Source organism: Pezoporus occidentalis, unplaced genomic scaffold (genome assembly GCF_034315485.1).
Source record: "Pezoporus occidentalis ecotype Australia unplaced genomic scaffold, CSIRO_AGI_Poc_V1 ctg179, whole genome shotgun sequence".
Taxonomy (NCBI): domain Eukaryota; kingdom Metazoa; phylum Chordata; class Aves; order Psittaciformes; family Psittacidae; genus Pezoporus; species Pezoporus occidentalis.
In genome coordinates, this window is record NW_026913629.1 from 271,162 (window position 1) to 287,725 (window position 16,564).

Sequence of the window (16,564 nt, forward strand, 5' to 3'; positions counted from 1 at the left end):
GTCGCTAGGGGAGGTATGAGATCCCGCGAGATTTCCGGCCAAGGGAGGGGGGGAGAGCCCGGAAGTCTCGCGAGAGTAGCGGCAGTTCCGCGCAGGCGCTGCGCTGTGGAGGTCGTTGGAGTCACGGAGCCGCGCCATGCTGTCCCGCATCGCCCGTCCCGCAGCCGCTGCCGGTACCGCTGCCCTGCGCCGCGGCATCGCCACCTCCGCGCAGGTACGGGCCGGGACCGAGCACCCCCGGAGACGGATAAAGCGTCCTGAGGCGGCCGCGGGTGTCCGAGTGCTGAGGGAAGGGAGGAGAGGGCAGGGGAGCGCGGCTGAGGGGAGCGGTGAGGTCTGGCCCTGACGGGACAGGATGGGATGGGCCGTACTGAGGCTTGTCTGGTGCTGCCTTCGTGCCCTTTAAGCGCTAAAAGGTTTAACAATAAATTCTTCATGTTCCGAAACCTTAGTATTCTGAATCTTTACTATATTCTGAATCCTTAATATTCTGAAAGTGTGTGATTTAATTACCAGCAGAGGACTGTGGCTGTGTACATAGAGACCGGCCTCAGTCTTCTAATGTGAGCAGCACCCAGTGGCACATCACAGAATGGTTAGTTAAGGATATGCTTTGCAAGAGAAGCTGCTGTGATTGCTTTGCTAGGAATTCTCTTCATTATCAGTGAGGTTTTGTCCTCACGGTATCAGCTCAGCCATAAATACTGGGCATTGCAGTGACTAGCGTTAGACCATGCTTTCCTTTGGGGAGCTTTGTGCTAACCCACGTTTGTTGCAATAGCAAGAGAACCAAGCAGAGGTTAGGCTGATCTAGCTCCTGGGTCAATTAGTTCTCGTCAGAGTATAATAATTAAGAGCTGTTATGGCTTTATCTGGTAAGGCAGTGTGATAGAGAACATCCTTATCACCAGTAACTGTATTACCATGTCATATCTGTGTGTTAGCCCCTGGTTCTCTGTCACTGTGGCGGAGTGTTGCTGTTTCGGGTTGTTCTGGACTTTGAAAGTTGGTTTCCTCTCATCTACAAATAGGAGGAGAGGTGTTTTTGAAAGGATTAACCTCCTCCCAGTGAGCACATTAGAGTTCAGATTGATTCACCAGGGCAGCAAACCAGCGTTTCTGTTACTGGCTTCAGCCACCGTTTATCAAAGCTGGAAATTACAGTCACTTAATGCTCTCATGCCTCAGTCCTTAGGCAGCCGGAGCTACTGTTTTGAATCTATTTCAGGCATACACATTTTCTTCATATATACAATGGTTATTGCATTTATTGTGGTCCATCAAGTGTATTGGTTTGCCAAATGGGCATGTGTACTTTCTTCTTATAGTGGCAGTGAAAACTAGAACCAGATTTTGCCCCAAGTCAGACCTAGGCCCACAAGGTAGCAGGTATTAGTCTCAGGCAGACATTTCCATCTTTTGGGTTACTTTGCCTAGTTTTGCTTCCCTTCAGATCACAAAAGAACATTTGCCCTACCAGTAAACCTCAAGGATCTTTGGGAAGCTGTCCTGATGGTCACTTTCTGTGGGCTTAGGCAATTGAGTTTGTGTGGTGCCGCGTAAAAACATGGGGAAATAGAACTAAAAGCAAAGACAGCAAGGTCACTGATGCAGCTACATCTGCAGTAACCAGAATGGTGTTTGTCATCTTTTATCCTCAGAACAATGCCAAGGTAGCAGTGCTTGGGGCCTCCGGGGGCATTGGGCAGCCTCTCTCCCTTCTGCTGAAGAACAGCCCGCTGGTGAGCAAGCTCAGCCTCTATGATATTGCTCACACTCCAGGCGTGGCAGCTGACCTCAGCCACATCGAGACAAAAGCGAATGTGAAAGGTACTGTGCGCTGCTGGAAGTGATTCTGAAGGGTATTGTCTCATACTTGAAGATGCCCGTTGCTTGTGAAGGGGAATCTTCACATGATCTTGAAGCCTACTGTCAATTTAAGTAGCTTTTACTCAAGCAGTGTGTGATGAGTGAAGGCTTAGCTGATTAGATGAAGATGGGCTGTGGTTGCACTGTTGAAGGGGAATTCGTAATAACTGGCAGGAAACATTCAGTAAAATCATCTTTGGGAGGGGGAGGAAGCCTGAGATAGTCTACAGATAGACTGAAGCTCCCTGGGCATCTGTGTGAGTTCTGTGTGCTGCTGTTCTGAAGGGAGAGCTGTCAAGTTCTGATGAAACCAAAATGTAATCTACTGATCTTCATTTTATCCAAGGATCACCAAGAGATTGCATTTGACTTGAATGTGTCTGTCTGCAATTCTCTGGGGGTACTGACTAATGCAAGTTAGGGGGGTTGGAGGGTTCAGTACATATAGCAGGAGGAGCTGAGGGGTTTTGAAACAGGTGAATGTGAGATTCTCAGCACTTACTCTGTAAGTTTTGAAACGATATAAGATCAAATGGAATCCATCCATAGTTGTATTGCTTTGCTTTTCAGCATAAGGCTGAGTTGAAGGCTCAGTTAAATGAGGAATTGGGTGCTTCTGGGCATAATCTTGCATTTCAAAGTGTTGGGTATTGAATAGCTGGCAAAAACGTAATGCCTGAATGTCTTCCATTTCAGGCTTCATGGGACCTGAGCAGCTGCCAGAATGTCTGAAGGGCTGTAATGTTGTAGTTATTCCTGCAGGAGTACCTAGAAAACCAGGTATGTTCTCTTTGTTAAAAAGCCCTAGGGCTTCATTGAAGTGTGTCTCTGCAGTAGTGTTATTCAAATAGAGTTGTATCTGGTGCTTTGTGGTACTGTTGGCTTGGGATATAAGTGTCTATTAATGACACTGACCTAGAGTTTGCTTGTTGTCATATCAGTACCTCATTTAGCCTGTCTCTTGGATTGTCCCTCCTAAAGTGGGCAGGATTGATTTCTGGGGTTCCTGTGTAGGGGTGAGGTGCAAAGACCTCTCATGCAAGTGATCCTGAATCTCCCTTCGTGTTTTTTGCCCAGAACAATTCTCTAGTGAAAAACCTGGTTCTTTGTTTAATTTCTCAGCAGAATAGAAATAATCTATTTGTTTTGCATTAACTGTTCTGTAACTTCTCTGGGCATCTCTGAATGAATGCTACTAAGGCTTCCTGGAATGTCTCTGACCTGCTCCATTTCTGCTCTGTTTTTCAGTTCCCTATTGGGAGTGTAAGAAAATCCTAGACTTGATAGCCTAGCTCTTTCTAATTCTTAATTTTTCATGGTTAAAGTAGCTGCTGCACCAGAAATAAGAGGTGGCACTTGCAGCAAGCAGCAGTATTGTACACAGAGCAGTTGGCATTCAGACTGTAGCTGTGGAGGTGACTGCAGAGGAGAAGGAGAACTCATCTTAGAAGCAGTTATGCAGTGGTACAGTGGTGTCAGTGTGGGCACACTGTACCTCAAGCTGCCTGGGTGACATAGATCCTGCTGGTTGACACTTGGGTGGACTGCTCCTGAAAAGGACTGCTCCATCTGAAAGGGCAGAAATCTTTTATTAGTGAGAGGAGTTCTGTTTGGAGCCAATTCATTGCTGCAGCTGCAGAGAGTTTCCTCTTGACGCATGAATCCAGAAGCTGATGTTCCTGTCTCCAGAGCAGAGTTTTGGCTGGGATGCTTGCCCATTAGTTAGTAGACTATGAGTAACTTAAAATACTGTATGGGATGTATTTTAGGTATGACCCGTGATGACCTGTTCAACACCAATGCTAGCATTGTTGCTACTTTGACATCTGCCTGTGCAAAGCACTGTCCAGAAGCCATGATCTGTATCATTTCTAACCCGGTAAGCATCTTGTGGAGACCTTGAAAATTTAGAGGTGAGGGGGGGAAAGCCCCACCCCAGACTGAGAATACTGCAGTAATCTGAGTTCCTGTTAGTTTTGACCAGTATCTTCAAGGCCTACAGTGTTATGTGCAGAAAAGGAGTAAAAGGCTGATTCTACTAACCTATTTTTCTTGGCTGTATTTAAGTCAGAGGAGACTTGGATGTGAAAGTGCGTAGTATCTCTACATTGGTATGCCAGTGGTTCTAGTACATGCTGGTGTTTTAGCTGGAATAAATGTCTTGGCTCCCTAAGGGTACAGCCTTTGTAATGTGAATGAGCAAATTTATTGTCTTAATGGTTATTTAAAATGGATGAGTTCCTGACTGTAAATTGCTCTTCAATTTAGGAATTAAAGTAATTGGCTGCAGTTGACTTCAGGTTGTTTAGTGGCCTGTTCAGTTCATGCACTGGCTTCGTTGTTACACTGGTTTCAACAAATGCTTGCCTGTTCTTGCTTATAGGTAAATTCAACCATCCCAATCACTTCTGAAGTCTTCAAGAAGCATGGAGTGTATAATCCCAAGAAAATCTTTGGTGTTACAACGCTGGACATTGTCAGAGCGAATACTTTTGTGGCTGAACTAAAGGTAGTTTATAGTGACAGATGCTGGGGGAAGGATGCTGCCTGTTTCAGTCATCAGATCTATCAACACTGTGTTTAAAATCACTGCAGAGGGCCGAAGGAGCTCAGATTTCTGTAGAGCTAGAGGTGAAGGCAGTGATTCCCTGCTCTCTTCTCTAGAGCAGCCTGGGATAGGGTTTCTTGCAATATGCAGTTCAAGAGTCTTTGACCTTTCCTTTTGATAGCTGTCCCTTGTGAGCAAGCTACTTGTTCATCTTCATTCTGTTGGCATTTGCAGGTGCAACTGGAGGAGAGGGTTGAATTTTGTGGTGTGTATTTGCAAGTCAAACTATCAATGTTGCATGTTACAGGATATTCTGCAATTATCAGGAGGTGTAACAGGTTCCTGCTCGTAATATCTCTGGTGAACTTTGCACAAGCACTGCTGTTTATCTGAACTTGCACTAATAATATCCTGTACCTGTCTAAAGTTATCAGAGTAAGCTGGAGTTCAGCTCCATAGATCTGGCTTTGTTCCTGGAGTACAGCTGCCTCTGAAACTCTTGCCCTGTGTAGCACTGGGTTATCAATGTGTCTGAATACCCAGGGCAGAAAATGAAGCAGGGTGGTTTTACATGTTTTTTCTTGCCAATGCACTTCAGAAGCTGGAAGTGTATTCATGTTTCCCTTAGGGCTTAGATCCAGCTCGAGTAAGTGTTCCAGTTATCGGTGGCCATGCTGGGAAGACTATCATCCCTCTGATCTCTCAGGTAAGTCATAGTTACTGATGTGGGTGGCATTATACTCATCAGTGTGTTAAAGTTGATGTAAAGTGTCTTTGTGATGGCGTGTAATGTGCTAAGATACAGCAGAGACAGTCTCCCCTGCTCTTGTGGCAGCCCTCATTCTAAGATGAGGAACAGGATACTGGAAGGCAGCGAGCTCATTTGGGTGGTTTAAACAGTTCCAGCTTTTCTCCTCTAAAGGAGTTTGGGATAAGAACTGAGGTGTAGTGCAGGTGTTCAGATGTCTCAACACTGGTTGGTTTGGTTCTTACTGCCTGTGACAGGTGTTTCATGATGTCTGTACCTGTCTTCAGCAGGAAAATGAAACAGATTTTGCCCTGGTGGGCTAGTGTGGACACTTTCGCACACAGCATTGAAATGAGGAGTCATAGCTCAGGCTGTGTGGGGAAGCCTGCTTCAGCAGTTACTGGTAGTCGGGGAGAGGCTCCCTTCAGGGATCTAAGCCAGAAGGAAATGCAGTTCTAAAGCAGGCTGCAGCTTCATGAGGAAATAACTAGGATATGGCCAATTAATCTGCAAGAAGGGGGTGAAAAGAGCTTTGCTCTAAGTGGGGAGTAAAGTATGCTTCACAGAAGGATGTTGTTAGGGAATAAAAGCATGAGCTTTGGAGCAGCTGAATCCTGAGAGGATGCTCCGGTTAGTCAACTGGGACCTGCACAGCTGTGCTTAACATACTTTGTATCTGAAGGTTCAGTAACTTCCTAAATACTGCTGGCAGACTGGATCCTTCATAAGGCTCTTGACTACCATAATGCCACAGTGACCTAAATATTTACAAGGTGGCTTTTTAAAATTCCTAAGGCCTTTTACCTGCTTGGAGGGCATCTGTCTGGTGCAAAGGACTACACCGTAGTGAGTAATCATGGCAGGCTGTGGTTTTGCTGTCAGGCTGTGGTTTGCCCTTTAGCTGGCCATGGCTGCATGTTTCCTGTTAGAGTCCATGCAATAACTAGCAGCCTCAGTGTTACACAATCTGGGGTGATTTTCCCAGTTGAGAACTGTTGGTAACAACTGTAACAGTACAGAAAGCATCGTGTGGTTGGCCTTACGCTGAATCTGGAGGGGTCCTGGTCTTTGATAGTAACTTCTCTTTTTCCAATGTAGTGCACACCAAAAGTGGACTTTCCTCAAGATCAGCTGGTAAAGCTTACAGGGAGAATTCAAGAAGCTGGCACTGAAGTTGTTCAAGCTAAAGCAGGAGCAGGTTGGTTCTTGACTACAGCTTCCAAGTGATTCTTGTTGGCTAGCTGAATGGATGCACTCTTCTTCAGTTTAATATTGTTTACGACTGTGGTGCAGAATTGGGAGCTGCTGATTACAAATCTAGCTCCTCTGCCGTGTCAGTGACTGCCTGAACTGTGGCACTAGAAGCAGCTCAGTTTGTAGATAAGACTAAACATTAACTGATCCTATGTCATATATGGCTTTAGAAAGAATCTATTCTGTCAGATTAAGCTGTTTCTTCCTATCAATCTGGTCAACTGAATACTGTGTTGCTGGCCAAAAGCTGCTGCTTTATCTGGCTGGCTGGGAGCTTGAAGTCTGACACTGCAGCTCTGTGAACATACTAGTGTGGAAGCCTTTGAAGCTGAAGAAAATATCCAGTTCCAACACGACCTGTTCTAAAAGTGATTTAACTTTTACAGGCTCTGCCACCTTGTCTATGGCCTACGCTGGTGCTCGGTTTGTGTTCTCTCTGGTGAATGCAATAAATGGCAAGGAAGGGGTCATCGAATGTGCCTTTGTTCGATCGGATGAGACGGAGAGCCCCTACTTCTCTACGCCTCTGCTCCTGGGAGTACGTAGTTTAAGTGATGAGGCTTACAAAGAGCAGCTACAGGCTTGTGGCTTTTACTCAGTGATTTCAGTTTAGTCTAATGTTAGGTATCACTGAAGTTAACAGCTGAGCCTGCCTTTAACAGTCCTTGAACATTTGGATATTGTGCTTAGGCAGATACCTCCTGCTTGACAGGGATGAAGCTGCTTTTATCTGCTTGGAGTCTGCGCTGAGTAACCCGAGATTCAGGCTCACCTTAAGAGGTCATGCTTGCCTCAAGCCACTGCCTGTTTGTGGGGGGCTTTCATATGATTAACCAGAGTCAGCAAGCCTGCCTCCTCAGCTCAATCTGCTACAAGCAGATCCGTCAGAAACTGAGGCACATGGGGAACTATAGCATGGATTAGGATTAATAGATTGCTTTTGGGACCTCTGCTGAACTCTGAAAGCAGTGTTCCTTTTGTCTCATTTACCTTGTGGGTGGAGTGAAAAACAAGGATGCTGCAGCCCTGTGGTGGCTGCTGGAATGCAGAGGGTGGTGTAATGCTGTCTTAGGTGCTGGCTGGTGAAGGAATGGAAGTAAAGGGGTAGTAAAGTAGAAGGGTTAGATGTAGGCATGGGATCTTGGAATCCTAGGAGTGCAACTCTGAAGCAGTTTTGGATTGCAAGCCAATGGCAAGTGAAGGGCATGCACCAGGAGAGAGGTTCTCTTGGCACATGGTGGGTTTGAAGGCAGGAAGAGGTGTGAAGGAGCAGTTGCTGTCAGTCTCCTGAAGGAGCTGATGGACTGGCTTCAAGTTTCACACTTCTGAGCAGTGAATGAGAAGTTTGAAGGCTGTAGAAGCTGCTATAGATAGTAAGAGGCTTCTGAGCTCTGCCAGGAAGCACAGGGTTGGCAGACTGGAGATGACAGAGATCCTGGGCTGGGTCTTCATCTCAGCTTGGTAATACCTAATCAGAGCTGTTAAGTTACTCTGTAGGTCATTTGATGAATGGTTAATCCTTAAATCCTCTTTCCCTCAGAAAAATGGAATTGAGAAGAACCTAGGCATTGGCAAGATCACCCCCTTTGAACAGAAGATGGTTGCTGATGCTATGTCTGAGCTGAAGGCTTCTATTAAGAAAGGAGAGGAGTTTGCAAAGAACTTCAAGTGAAGAGTTGATGACGGAGAGGAATGAACAACTTCCTTAATTTATTAAGGCATCATGTCACTTTATGACTTCTGATTCAAAGCTCTTGCTTTGATTGAAGTCTGTCTGTATTAGATTAATGATTGTTGCCAGTGCTGAGTCTGATCATCAATAAAACGGCCTCATTTTTTCAGTGTCCCATCTGGAATTGTCCTGGTGTGCTGGTCTTTTGAAGGTTGAAGTTGTAGGTCTCAAGTTATCAGTTTCAGGAGGCATGAAACAGCCTCTTAAAGTGGGTGAACTGATGAAGTTCAACTCTGCTGCTGCCTGGGTTTTGGCTTGGGCTGCTTGTTGAGTGCAGGAGCTGGGAACTCAGGCATGAAGAAGTAAGATCAAGATGGACAGAAGAGGCTTGTGAAAGGGATAACTGAGTGATCCAAGAGGTGTTTTTTAGGAGATGCTGTTTCCTCTGTTAACCTCGCATTGCGTTAGTCTCTTACGTAATTTGATTTCAAAGGAGTTAGTACAGAGCTGAGACATCAGTCCTGCTCCGGGAGAAGAATTAAAATGCTGAAAGTGACTTTCTAGTTAGGAACAAAAGCCTTGATTTAGTGTCTGCATAAACTTCTTTCCCATTCATCCTCTGGTGGATATAAAAACAAATGTCTGCAAGGAGATGGTGATGATGAGTTCTGCACTGACTTCTTTGAAGGTAAGCTTTAAGGAAAGAAGCTATTAATTCCCTCTTCCTCCATGTGCTGCTCACCCCATTGCTTTGAATTGCTTTAATCCATGTAGGTCAAATTCCAAGTTGAACAGGCTTTATTTTGATTAGATGAAGGAAACTCCAAAGCCCAGCCCTTCTGGAGGAGCTGAGGTGAGCAGGAGAACCTGCTGTAGAAGCTTCTAAGGAAGATACCTAAAGGTAGTAGGTGCTCATTGGTCACTGCCTTTTTATTCCTCCCACTTCTGCTTTAACTCTCTTCTGAACTGGGTTTTAATTTATTTATTTGATTTTAACTAGTTTGTCATTGAATTGGATCACACAGTTGTGACACCATTGGAGACCAAAGGGCTTGGCTCTTTCCCTGCCCTGTGGAACACGGAGGCAGAGAGGATAGCAAGCACAGTTCCTGTCACTCCTGCAGAAATTCACTGTATTAAAGCATGGCTTCTTTACAAGAATAGTACGTAATAGAAGCGTTGGCAGTCATTACTCAGCAGGCTTGGAACAAAGTAATTATTAGGTGGTATTAATAGAATGAAATACATGTTGGAGGGGTGCAGAGGAGGATGTGGGAACTGGAGGACACAGAGGAGTGGTGACTAGCCAGACCTTGGCCAGCTATGACACCAAGCTAATAGCTGCAGGGAGAGCCTTGCCTTACAACCAGGAGGAAAAACACATACACTTATTGTAGTCCTGCTGTAAGACAGCAGCTCGAGCATATTTGGGGGTTGGAGATGTTTTAGAACTTGAGGTTCCTGGTGTGGCTTAGGTGGTTCCACCTTTTTCTTGTGTCAGCAGTCCAAGCCCAGTGAAATCTGTGGGAATTGCATGGACAAGCAGAAAGCTTTGCTTAATACCAGTAGGGACTCGGGGGAAAGCATGGGTAAGTGGAGCTGAGGTAGAAGAGGATTATTTCCCAGCACCTGCTGACTCACAGATCTTCAGGGTCTCCTTCAAATCCCCTTAATGTTTACAACCTCCCTTCCCTTTCTGCATTTTTGGGGTTGCTTGGGCTTTTCTTCCTCCCAGTCCTATGCCTCGTGCTTGGAGTTGTGGCTATTCCCTGTGCCTGTGTGGGAAATGTGCTGTCCTTTTGGAAAGGGAAATGAGACACCCTTGTGGCTTTCTGCAGCGAAGATGGAGACCAGAAGGACATTGGGTGAAGGTGAGAAATGCACCTGTGTAGGTGTTCCCTGCTTGGTCAGACATGCTGTTCCCCTGGCTGAACACTGCTGTGGCGGATAACTTAATCACTGTGAAGACAGATGGTTGGCAAAGGTAAGTGTGGGACATCCCACCCCTTCTCTCTGAACAGGTTCCCCAGAGGAGGAAAGGAACTGGGGTATACCCATAGGAATTAGAAGCATGAATTAGCTGGGTTTACCTGGCTTTTGCCTGGTGTTTCAGAGACACACGACCTTCATCCTTTGTCCTGTGGGCTGCTGCTGCAGCACGGCCACCTTGCTGAGTCACAGCACTAACTGGTGGGTTTACCTCCTGTGGAGGTGAGTGACCAGGTCTGGAGGAGGTGAAGAACCTGCCCTGCTCAGTGCTCGCGTGTCTCATCCTGTTTTCCTGAGCAGGCTTTTGTCTTTAGGGTCTCGAAGCATCTGACCTCTTCCATCACAGCATCACTTATGCATGGAGCAGGTGCCTCCTTGCTCAGCCCAGCTCTGCGCCGGAGCCCAGATGTCGAGATACAGAGGAGATGAGTAGTAAGAGTAATAAATAAAGCTACTCCAGATGGCCAGATGCCAGGCCACTTGCTCCCACCTGCCACTCCTGCGCTGCTGGGGCCACGTGGTAAAGTGCAGGGAAGGATAGAACAAGGAGAAAAGCAGAGGGTGAGCGCTGCAACTTGAGTCTTTAAACCTGATCAAGCTTGAGGTGCCAGGGGTGCTTCAGGTGGGATGGCTGCAGAGCAGGATGCCAGGCGGGCAGCCCTGTGTCCCTCATGCTTGGGAACACTGTTTTCCTGGCTCTGATTAAAGGCTGGTGCCTTGGATGGGGATCCAGACATGCCACCTCTGAGCTCCATCCTACCCATCCCCTGAGATCCAGCCAGCCAGGGTTGCTGCCCTGGTACACCTGCAGCAGGCAGAGCCAAGCCTGGGGAGGATCACTGGCATTTTGGTGATGCTTAAGAGAATCAGGAAGAGAATTGCAGCCTCTGCCTTGCCAAAGCTTGGCTGCCTTCCCGGCTCCTGGAAAGCAGCAAAACCCAGGGGCTGGAGGTACCACGCAAAGATGCTGGTGCCCTGTCACTGCAGTCAGCCTCAGTTCATTGGGGCTGGTGGTTTACAACAGGCTTTATGTGGCTGATTCCCTGTTGGAGGTTTCATGCTTTGCTCAGCAGGCAAAGCGAGTTCTTCAGTGGCTGGCAGAGCCAGGTCTCACTAGACTTCACCAGGACACATCCAACATCCTACACGTGTGGCTGTGCAGAGCCCCTCCTGTGCACCGAGCACTGCTTATGAGCAAGGTCAGCGTGCAAAACCTCCCTCTGATGGAGCAACCCAGGCTGCATCCTGAGAGCATCCTGCCCAGGGTGATGGTGGGTGAATAGGGAGAGAGGGAAATACACCCTAATGTGGTGGATTTCCTTCCCCCTGCAGCTTCCCCCTTCCTTACAGGGTGATGGAGAGAGGCTTTGATGTGAGCAGGAGGATCGGAGGATCAGACACCATCAGCCCCCTCCTGGCCACGGACAGTGTGAAACCACCACCTTTGCATTCACTCCTCTTGATGCCTGGGAGCTCTCGCTTCCCTCCTGGGTGCCTCAAAGCTGAGCTGGAGCGTTGCGCCGGGATGGGAGGATTTGTTTGCATTTACAGGGAAACCTGTTAATAAAGGAGAGCAAAGGGACTGCTCTTTTCCTGGCTGCGGGAACAGATGGCTGGATAACGCAGTGAGATTAATATGCAGGGACTCCTGCCGGGGTGGGATTTGATTGCCTGTTAGGAGAGGTTAGCACGCTCCAGCTGAGCTCTGCCACCACTCTGCCTGTGGGGGTCCTTGGGGACCATGGGGCAGATCCATGGCATCACCGAAGATAGGATGGGAGCTGGTCATGGGGAAGGATACAGCAGGGGACTCATGCTGGGTGATGCTCTGGGAGGGCTGAGCTTGCTCTGGTCTGCAGCAGTGCGAAGTGTTTCCAGGCCTTCAACCAGCAGCCAGTCACATCCATAGGGAAGATAAATCCCTGCTGAGGCTTAGGGAGCCCTGGGGGAGCAGGAGGAGATGCCACCCAGCACCAAGCGTGACCGTGCGGCCATGGGTCAAGCCCAAATCGATGGGAGCCTTCAGCCACCGAGCCACAATCGATTGGCCCAAGGTCACCCTAGATGCACACAGGCTGCTCGGGTTGCCTGGTCCCCATCACACCCCAGGGATAATGGTGCCCCCAAACCCTTCCCTTTCATGCCTTTGCTTTGCTCCCCCTCTTTGCTCCCGCTCCCTTGCTGAGCATCAAGGCAGTGCTGGGCTTTGATCAGGGGCAGCAGCACAGCCTCTCCCGGCCGCCTTCCTGCTGCATCAGGAGCTGCCGAGCCCCGGTGTGAATCCTTGCAATTAGGCCTGTTCTGCTGCCTGCCTCGTTTGATCGCCTTTAATTATTTATCACCTTCTTTCCCCCCTCCTTCCCAAACCCCTGCTTGCTTTCAAGTGATGATTCCCTTCCTCTCCCCACAGCAGCGGGTGCCTCTGCCTGTTTGCTTCCAATCACCATCCCTTCTCCCTGCCCTTCCATCTCTCTCCCCCTTTGTTCTGTCCTGGATCATCCCTTCAGGCCGTGCTCCTGGCTGCATCCCCGAGCTCTTTTCCTGCCTGGTTGCTGTTCTCGCTGCTTTTCTCTGCTTTTCCCACCTATTACCTGTCTCCATCCCATTCCTGGCTGTGTGTACACTAGATCTCCCATTCCTGTTCACCCCGAGGTGGCTCCACTGCAAAGCAGGGACCCAGGGAACATTCATGGTGCTGCTGCGCCCCTTGCCAGAGTCTCCCCACTCTGCTTTTGCTGCTGTGGGGGGCCCAGCTGCATCCCCCCCACACACATCTCCTTTGTTTCCTAGGGCTTGATGCATTATTCAGCGCTGCGGGTGCTGGAAAGGATAATGGTGCTGCGAAGGGCAAGGGCTCACCTCAGGGATGCTGCTTTTCCTGTCACGGGCTGTTTTCCCTCTCCATCATTAAGCCAGGAGAGGCACTGACCATGCAGGAGGTGTCTCCTAGGAGCTGGCATCTGCTCCTGTCCTGGGGAGGATGTGGCAGGGATAAAGACAGCAGCAGCAGCGCTGGGGATGCTCCAGGGGCTGCACTGCAGCTCCTGAACCCGGCTCTCCATTTAACAGAGCTGGATCCTGGCTCCCCATCCCGGTCCTCTCCCCACATCCCACTCCCGAGGTTGATCCCACCGTGGAGAGACAAGGCCGGGTGCCTTGGTTTGCTCTCTGCTTGGGAATGAGCAGCCAGACTGGGGAGGGAGCAGGGCAGGGGAAACTTGGCATTGCTGAAGGAAACGGGAATTGCGGGCTCGTTCCTATGGGCTCATCACCTGTGGTGTGGTGCTGGGCAGTGGGTTGGAGGGGTAATGGCACATCCCGTGTCACCACGGCTCACCCCACTGGGGAGGGGTGAGGAGGTGAAGGATGGGATATGGGGTGGGATGGGATGGGATAGACGGTGGGATAGGGGATGGAATTTTATTCAAGATGGGATCTGGGATGGATTACAGGACGGGGTGGAACATGGGATACAAAATGGGATAGGATACAGGGTGGGATATGGGATGGGATTCAGCGTGGGATAAGGGATGGGGTGGGTTGGGATACAGAGAAGGATATGGGGTGGGATACAGGCTGGGATATGGGATACGTGAGAGGTTGGGATGGGATACAGGCAGGGTATGGGATGACTTTCAGGTTGGGATACAGGATGGTTTGTCCCGGCCATCGCATCCCCCAGGCAGGAGCAGCTTGGCTGGGGCAGCGCCCTGGGTGCCTGGTGCTGCACCCCAAGGGGGTGATTTGGGGGCTGGGGGGGGGAGAGGGGGGGCTGTTGTGGAGGTGTGGGGCTTGGAGTGCAGGCGGATGGGGAGATGTGGGGGGGGGAAGAGGAGGGCACTGGGAGAGCTCTGAGGAGATGAGGGCAGAGGGCTCTATGATGAGATGGGCTATCGGGGTGTATCGGGGTGTACCGGAGCCTGTCGGGGGGGGGGGAAACGGGTGCCGCCGCGCCCTCCGCCCTGCAGGCGGCGCTGTGCGCCCCGGCGGCGCGCTGTCTCGGCGCGCAGCTCTGTGTCGCGGAGCTGTCCAGCACTTCAGGAGGAGCCGCGCCGGGAGGGGCCGGGCCGGGCCGGGCTGAGCGGGGCCGAGCGGGACCGAACGGGGCCAAGCGGGGGCCGAGCCGGGGGGGGGGCTCCGGCAGCGCCCGGCGGCAGCGGCTCCGGGCCGGACCCGGCGGGGAGAGGTGAGGCGAGGGGCGGTGGGGCCCGGCCTGGCTCGGGCCGGCAGCGGGCGGGGGGGGGGACACCCCTCTGGGTACAGGAGGGGGGCTGAGAGGGGATGGGGATAAACGGGAGGGGGTCTGGGGGTGCTGCGGAGCCCCCCAAGGGGCGGGGATGGGGGTCACGGTGCTGCTATGGGGCAGCGAATTGGGGTCCGCAAAGGGAGCGGGGAGGCAGCGCCCCGGGGGTGCCGGCGTGGCTGGGGGACCCAGCGGTGCGGTGATGCTTTGGGGGCGCAGGGATGTGGATGTGCTCGGTGTTGGGGGGGGACCCCTTGTCCGTGTCCTCCGTGCTGCGAGGGACCCCCCCCCACACACACACACAGCAACGGGTTGGGGCTGGGAAGGACGGGACGGCGATGGTACCTTGTGGGGTGCGGGTGGGAGATGGGGCCGGGATAACGGCCTCGAAGCCCCGCTCGGGCCCCAGGGAGAGAGGGGAGGGGGGGGTCCCGCAGCTCCTGGTGCGATTCAGACCCTGCGGTGTTGCACGGGGGAAGGAGAAGGGCGAGGTTTGTCTATGGGCTGAGGGGGGTGCTCTGTGCTCCTCTGTCCCGGGATCCGGAGGTTTGTCCCCAGGGATGCTCCGTGTGTGGGGCCGCGGGTTCCGTTCATCCCTCCCGGAGCAGAGATGGATGTTTCTTGGCTTGCCTGCGCTCCTGCTGCTGCTGCAGGGGGATCACTCGGGGGACTGCCAGCTTTTGGGGGTGCTTCGGGTTGATGGGAAGCACCGAGGACCATCTCAGAGGGTGCAGGTGCTCACATGCCCCTGCTGGGCTCCCTGCCCTGCCGTGTGGGTTTGTCTCTGTAGGAGCATGGGGACATCCTCAGCGTGGGGTATTTTGGGGACAGGAGTGCACGGGGCTTGTGTCTAAACACACAACATCCTCGCTCTGTGCCCCTCTGCCTCCCCCTGCATCCCCCTTCATCCCCTCTGCCTCCCCCTGCATCCCTCCTGCATCCCCCCGCATCCCCCTGTATCCCCCTGCCTTTCCCTCCATCCCGTCTGCCTTCCCCTGCATCCCTCCTGCCTCCCCCTGCTTCCGCCTGCATCCCGCCTGCCTCCTCCTGCTTCCCCCTGCATCCCTCCTGCATCTCCCTGCCTCCCCCTGCCTTTCCCTGCCTCCCCTGCATCCTGCCTCCCCCTGCCCAAGGACTCATCCTGGCAGCACACACAGGGAGAGGCAGGGGCTTTCAGAGCCACAAGTTGGGCAGCTTTTAGGGGAGCCCTCAGTCACGGCTGGAGATGCCAAGGGGGGGGGGGGGGGGGTACGGCAGAGCTCTGGGTTGGTTTTGTCCCTGGTGCCAGGGAAATGGTGCTTTTACCCCAGGCAAAGTGGCCCCTGCCCCAGGGGCCGGATCCGGCTGCGGGTGGATGCATGGCAATGGATGGGGGAGCAAAGGTGCTCCCCCCAAGTCTCCGTGCAGGGGATGCCCGCAGGGTGCAGGTCACCCCATGGGCTCAGCCGGGAGGGGGGGGGGGGGGCGTGATCCCCAAATCCCTTCCTCCTCCTCCTCCCTGTCTCCCAGCTCCCGTTTTTCCCGGCCAGGTGGCCCATGGCTTATATAATGCGCTCAAACCCCGGAATAGCTCCTCCCGTTACACAACCGCCTGGTCAGCCATGGAGGAGGGGGGGAGATTCCCGGCTGGATGCTCCCCCTGCACTGGACATGACCCCCCATTCCCGCAGCACTGGGCTCCAGGGGTCGTTTGCCGGGATTACATCCCTGTCGAGGAATGTGACCCCGTTGTGATTGTCATTGCCCTGCTCCTGTCTGCTCAGTAATTGCTATTGCTGTTATTATTAATAATTATTATTATTGCTATTGCTGTTATTATTGTTATTATTGTTATTGAATAATAATAATAATAGTAGTGATAATAATGGCTGAGGTGGCCCCAAGGGGTTGAGTAGAGTGTGGCCAGGAGGTAGAGGGCTGGGGCATCCCATAGAGGTACCCATGGCCCCACTTAGCATGGGGGGGTTTGGTGGTGTCACTTGGATGATTCTCCTCCTCTCCCTCATCCCTGGCCCAGGGATGGGATCCTGCACGGATCCTGTGGTCCCCTGGGGCTGGTCCCCATCATGGTGTGATCCATTCCCATCCGCCCTCCTCCAGATGGAGCTGAGAATGGGGTTTGCTCGGCCTCCCCTGGCAGCCCAAGGGGGTCAGGCTTCAGCCACAGCGCTGTGGGACAGGAGCAAAGCCCAGCTCCTCCCTTCATCCATCCCTTTCCTCCAGAGCATCTCCCAGGGGAGC

At 51.6% G+C, this 16,564-nt stretch overlaps 2 protein-coding genes across 3 annotated transcripts in view; both read left to right on the plus strand.

Moving 5' to 3' along the window:
* Positions 1–52: 52 nt before the first annotated feature.
* On the plus strand, positions 53–8,264 carry MDH2 (malate dehydrogenase 2). The gene is made up of 9 exons (XM_062614882.1): positions 53–214; positions 1,662–1,830; positions 2,566–2,649; positions 3,639–3,748; positions 4,253–4,378; positions 5,046–5,123; positions 6,264–6,363; positions 6,806–6,957; positions 7,960–8,264. The coding sequence occupies exons 1-9, from the start codon at positions 137–139 to the stop codon at positions 8,089–8,091; spliced, it is 1,029 nt and encodes a 342-aa protein (XP_062470866.1). The 5' UTR covers positions 53–136; the 3' UTR covers positions 8,092–8,264.
* Positions 8,265–14,145: 5,881 nt separating this feature from the next.
* SRRM3 (serine/arginine repetitive matrix 3) overlaps positions 14,146–16,564 on the plus strand; it is a 28,989-nt gene continuing 26,570 nt past the window's right edge. For both annotated transcript variants that reach the window (XM_062614883.1, XM_062614884.1), the window contains exon 1: positions 14,146–14,266. The gene's annotated coding sequence lies outside the window, so the exon portion shown is untranslated. The remainder of the gene's footprint in view (positions 14,267–16,564) is intronic.

Excerpts from the sequence above, each read along its gene's own strand:
- MDH2 (XM_062614882.1), top strand. The coding sequence starts at position 137 with ATGCTGTCCCGCATCGCCCGTCCCGCAGCCGCTGCCGGTACCGCTGCC. Across the intron at positions 215-1,661 it reads GCATCGCCACCTCCGCGCAG|AACAATGCCAAGGTAGCAGT; the intron begins GTACGGGCCGGG and ends TTTTATCCTCAG. Across the intron at positions 1,831-2,565 it reads GACAAAAGCGAATGTGAAAG|GCTTCATGGGACCTGAGCAG; the intron begins GTACTGTGCGCT and ends CTTCCATTTCAG.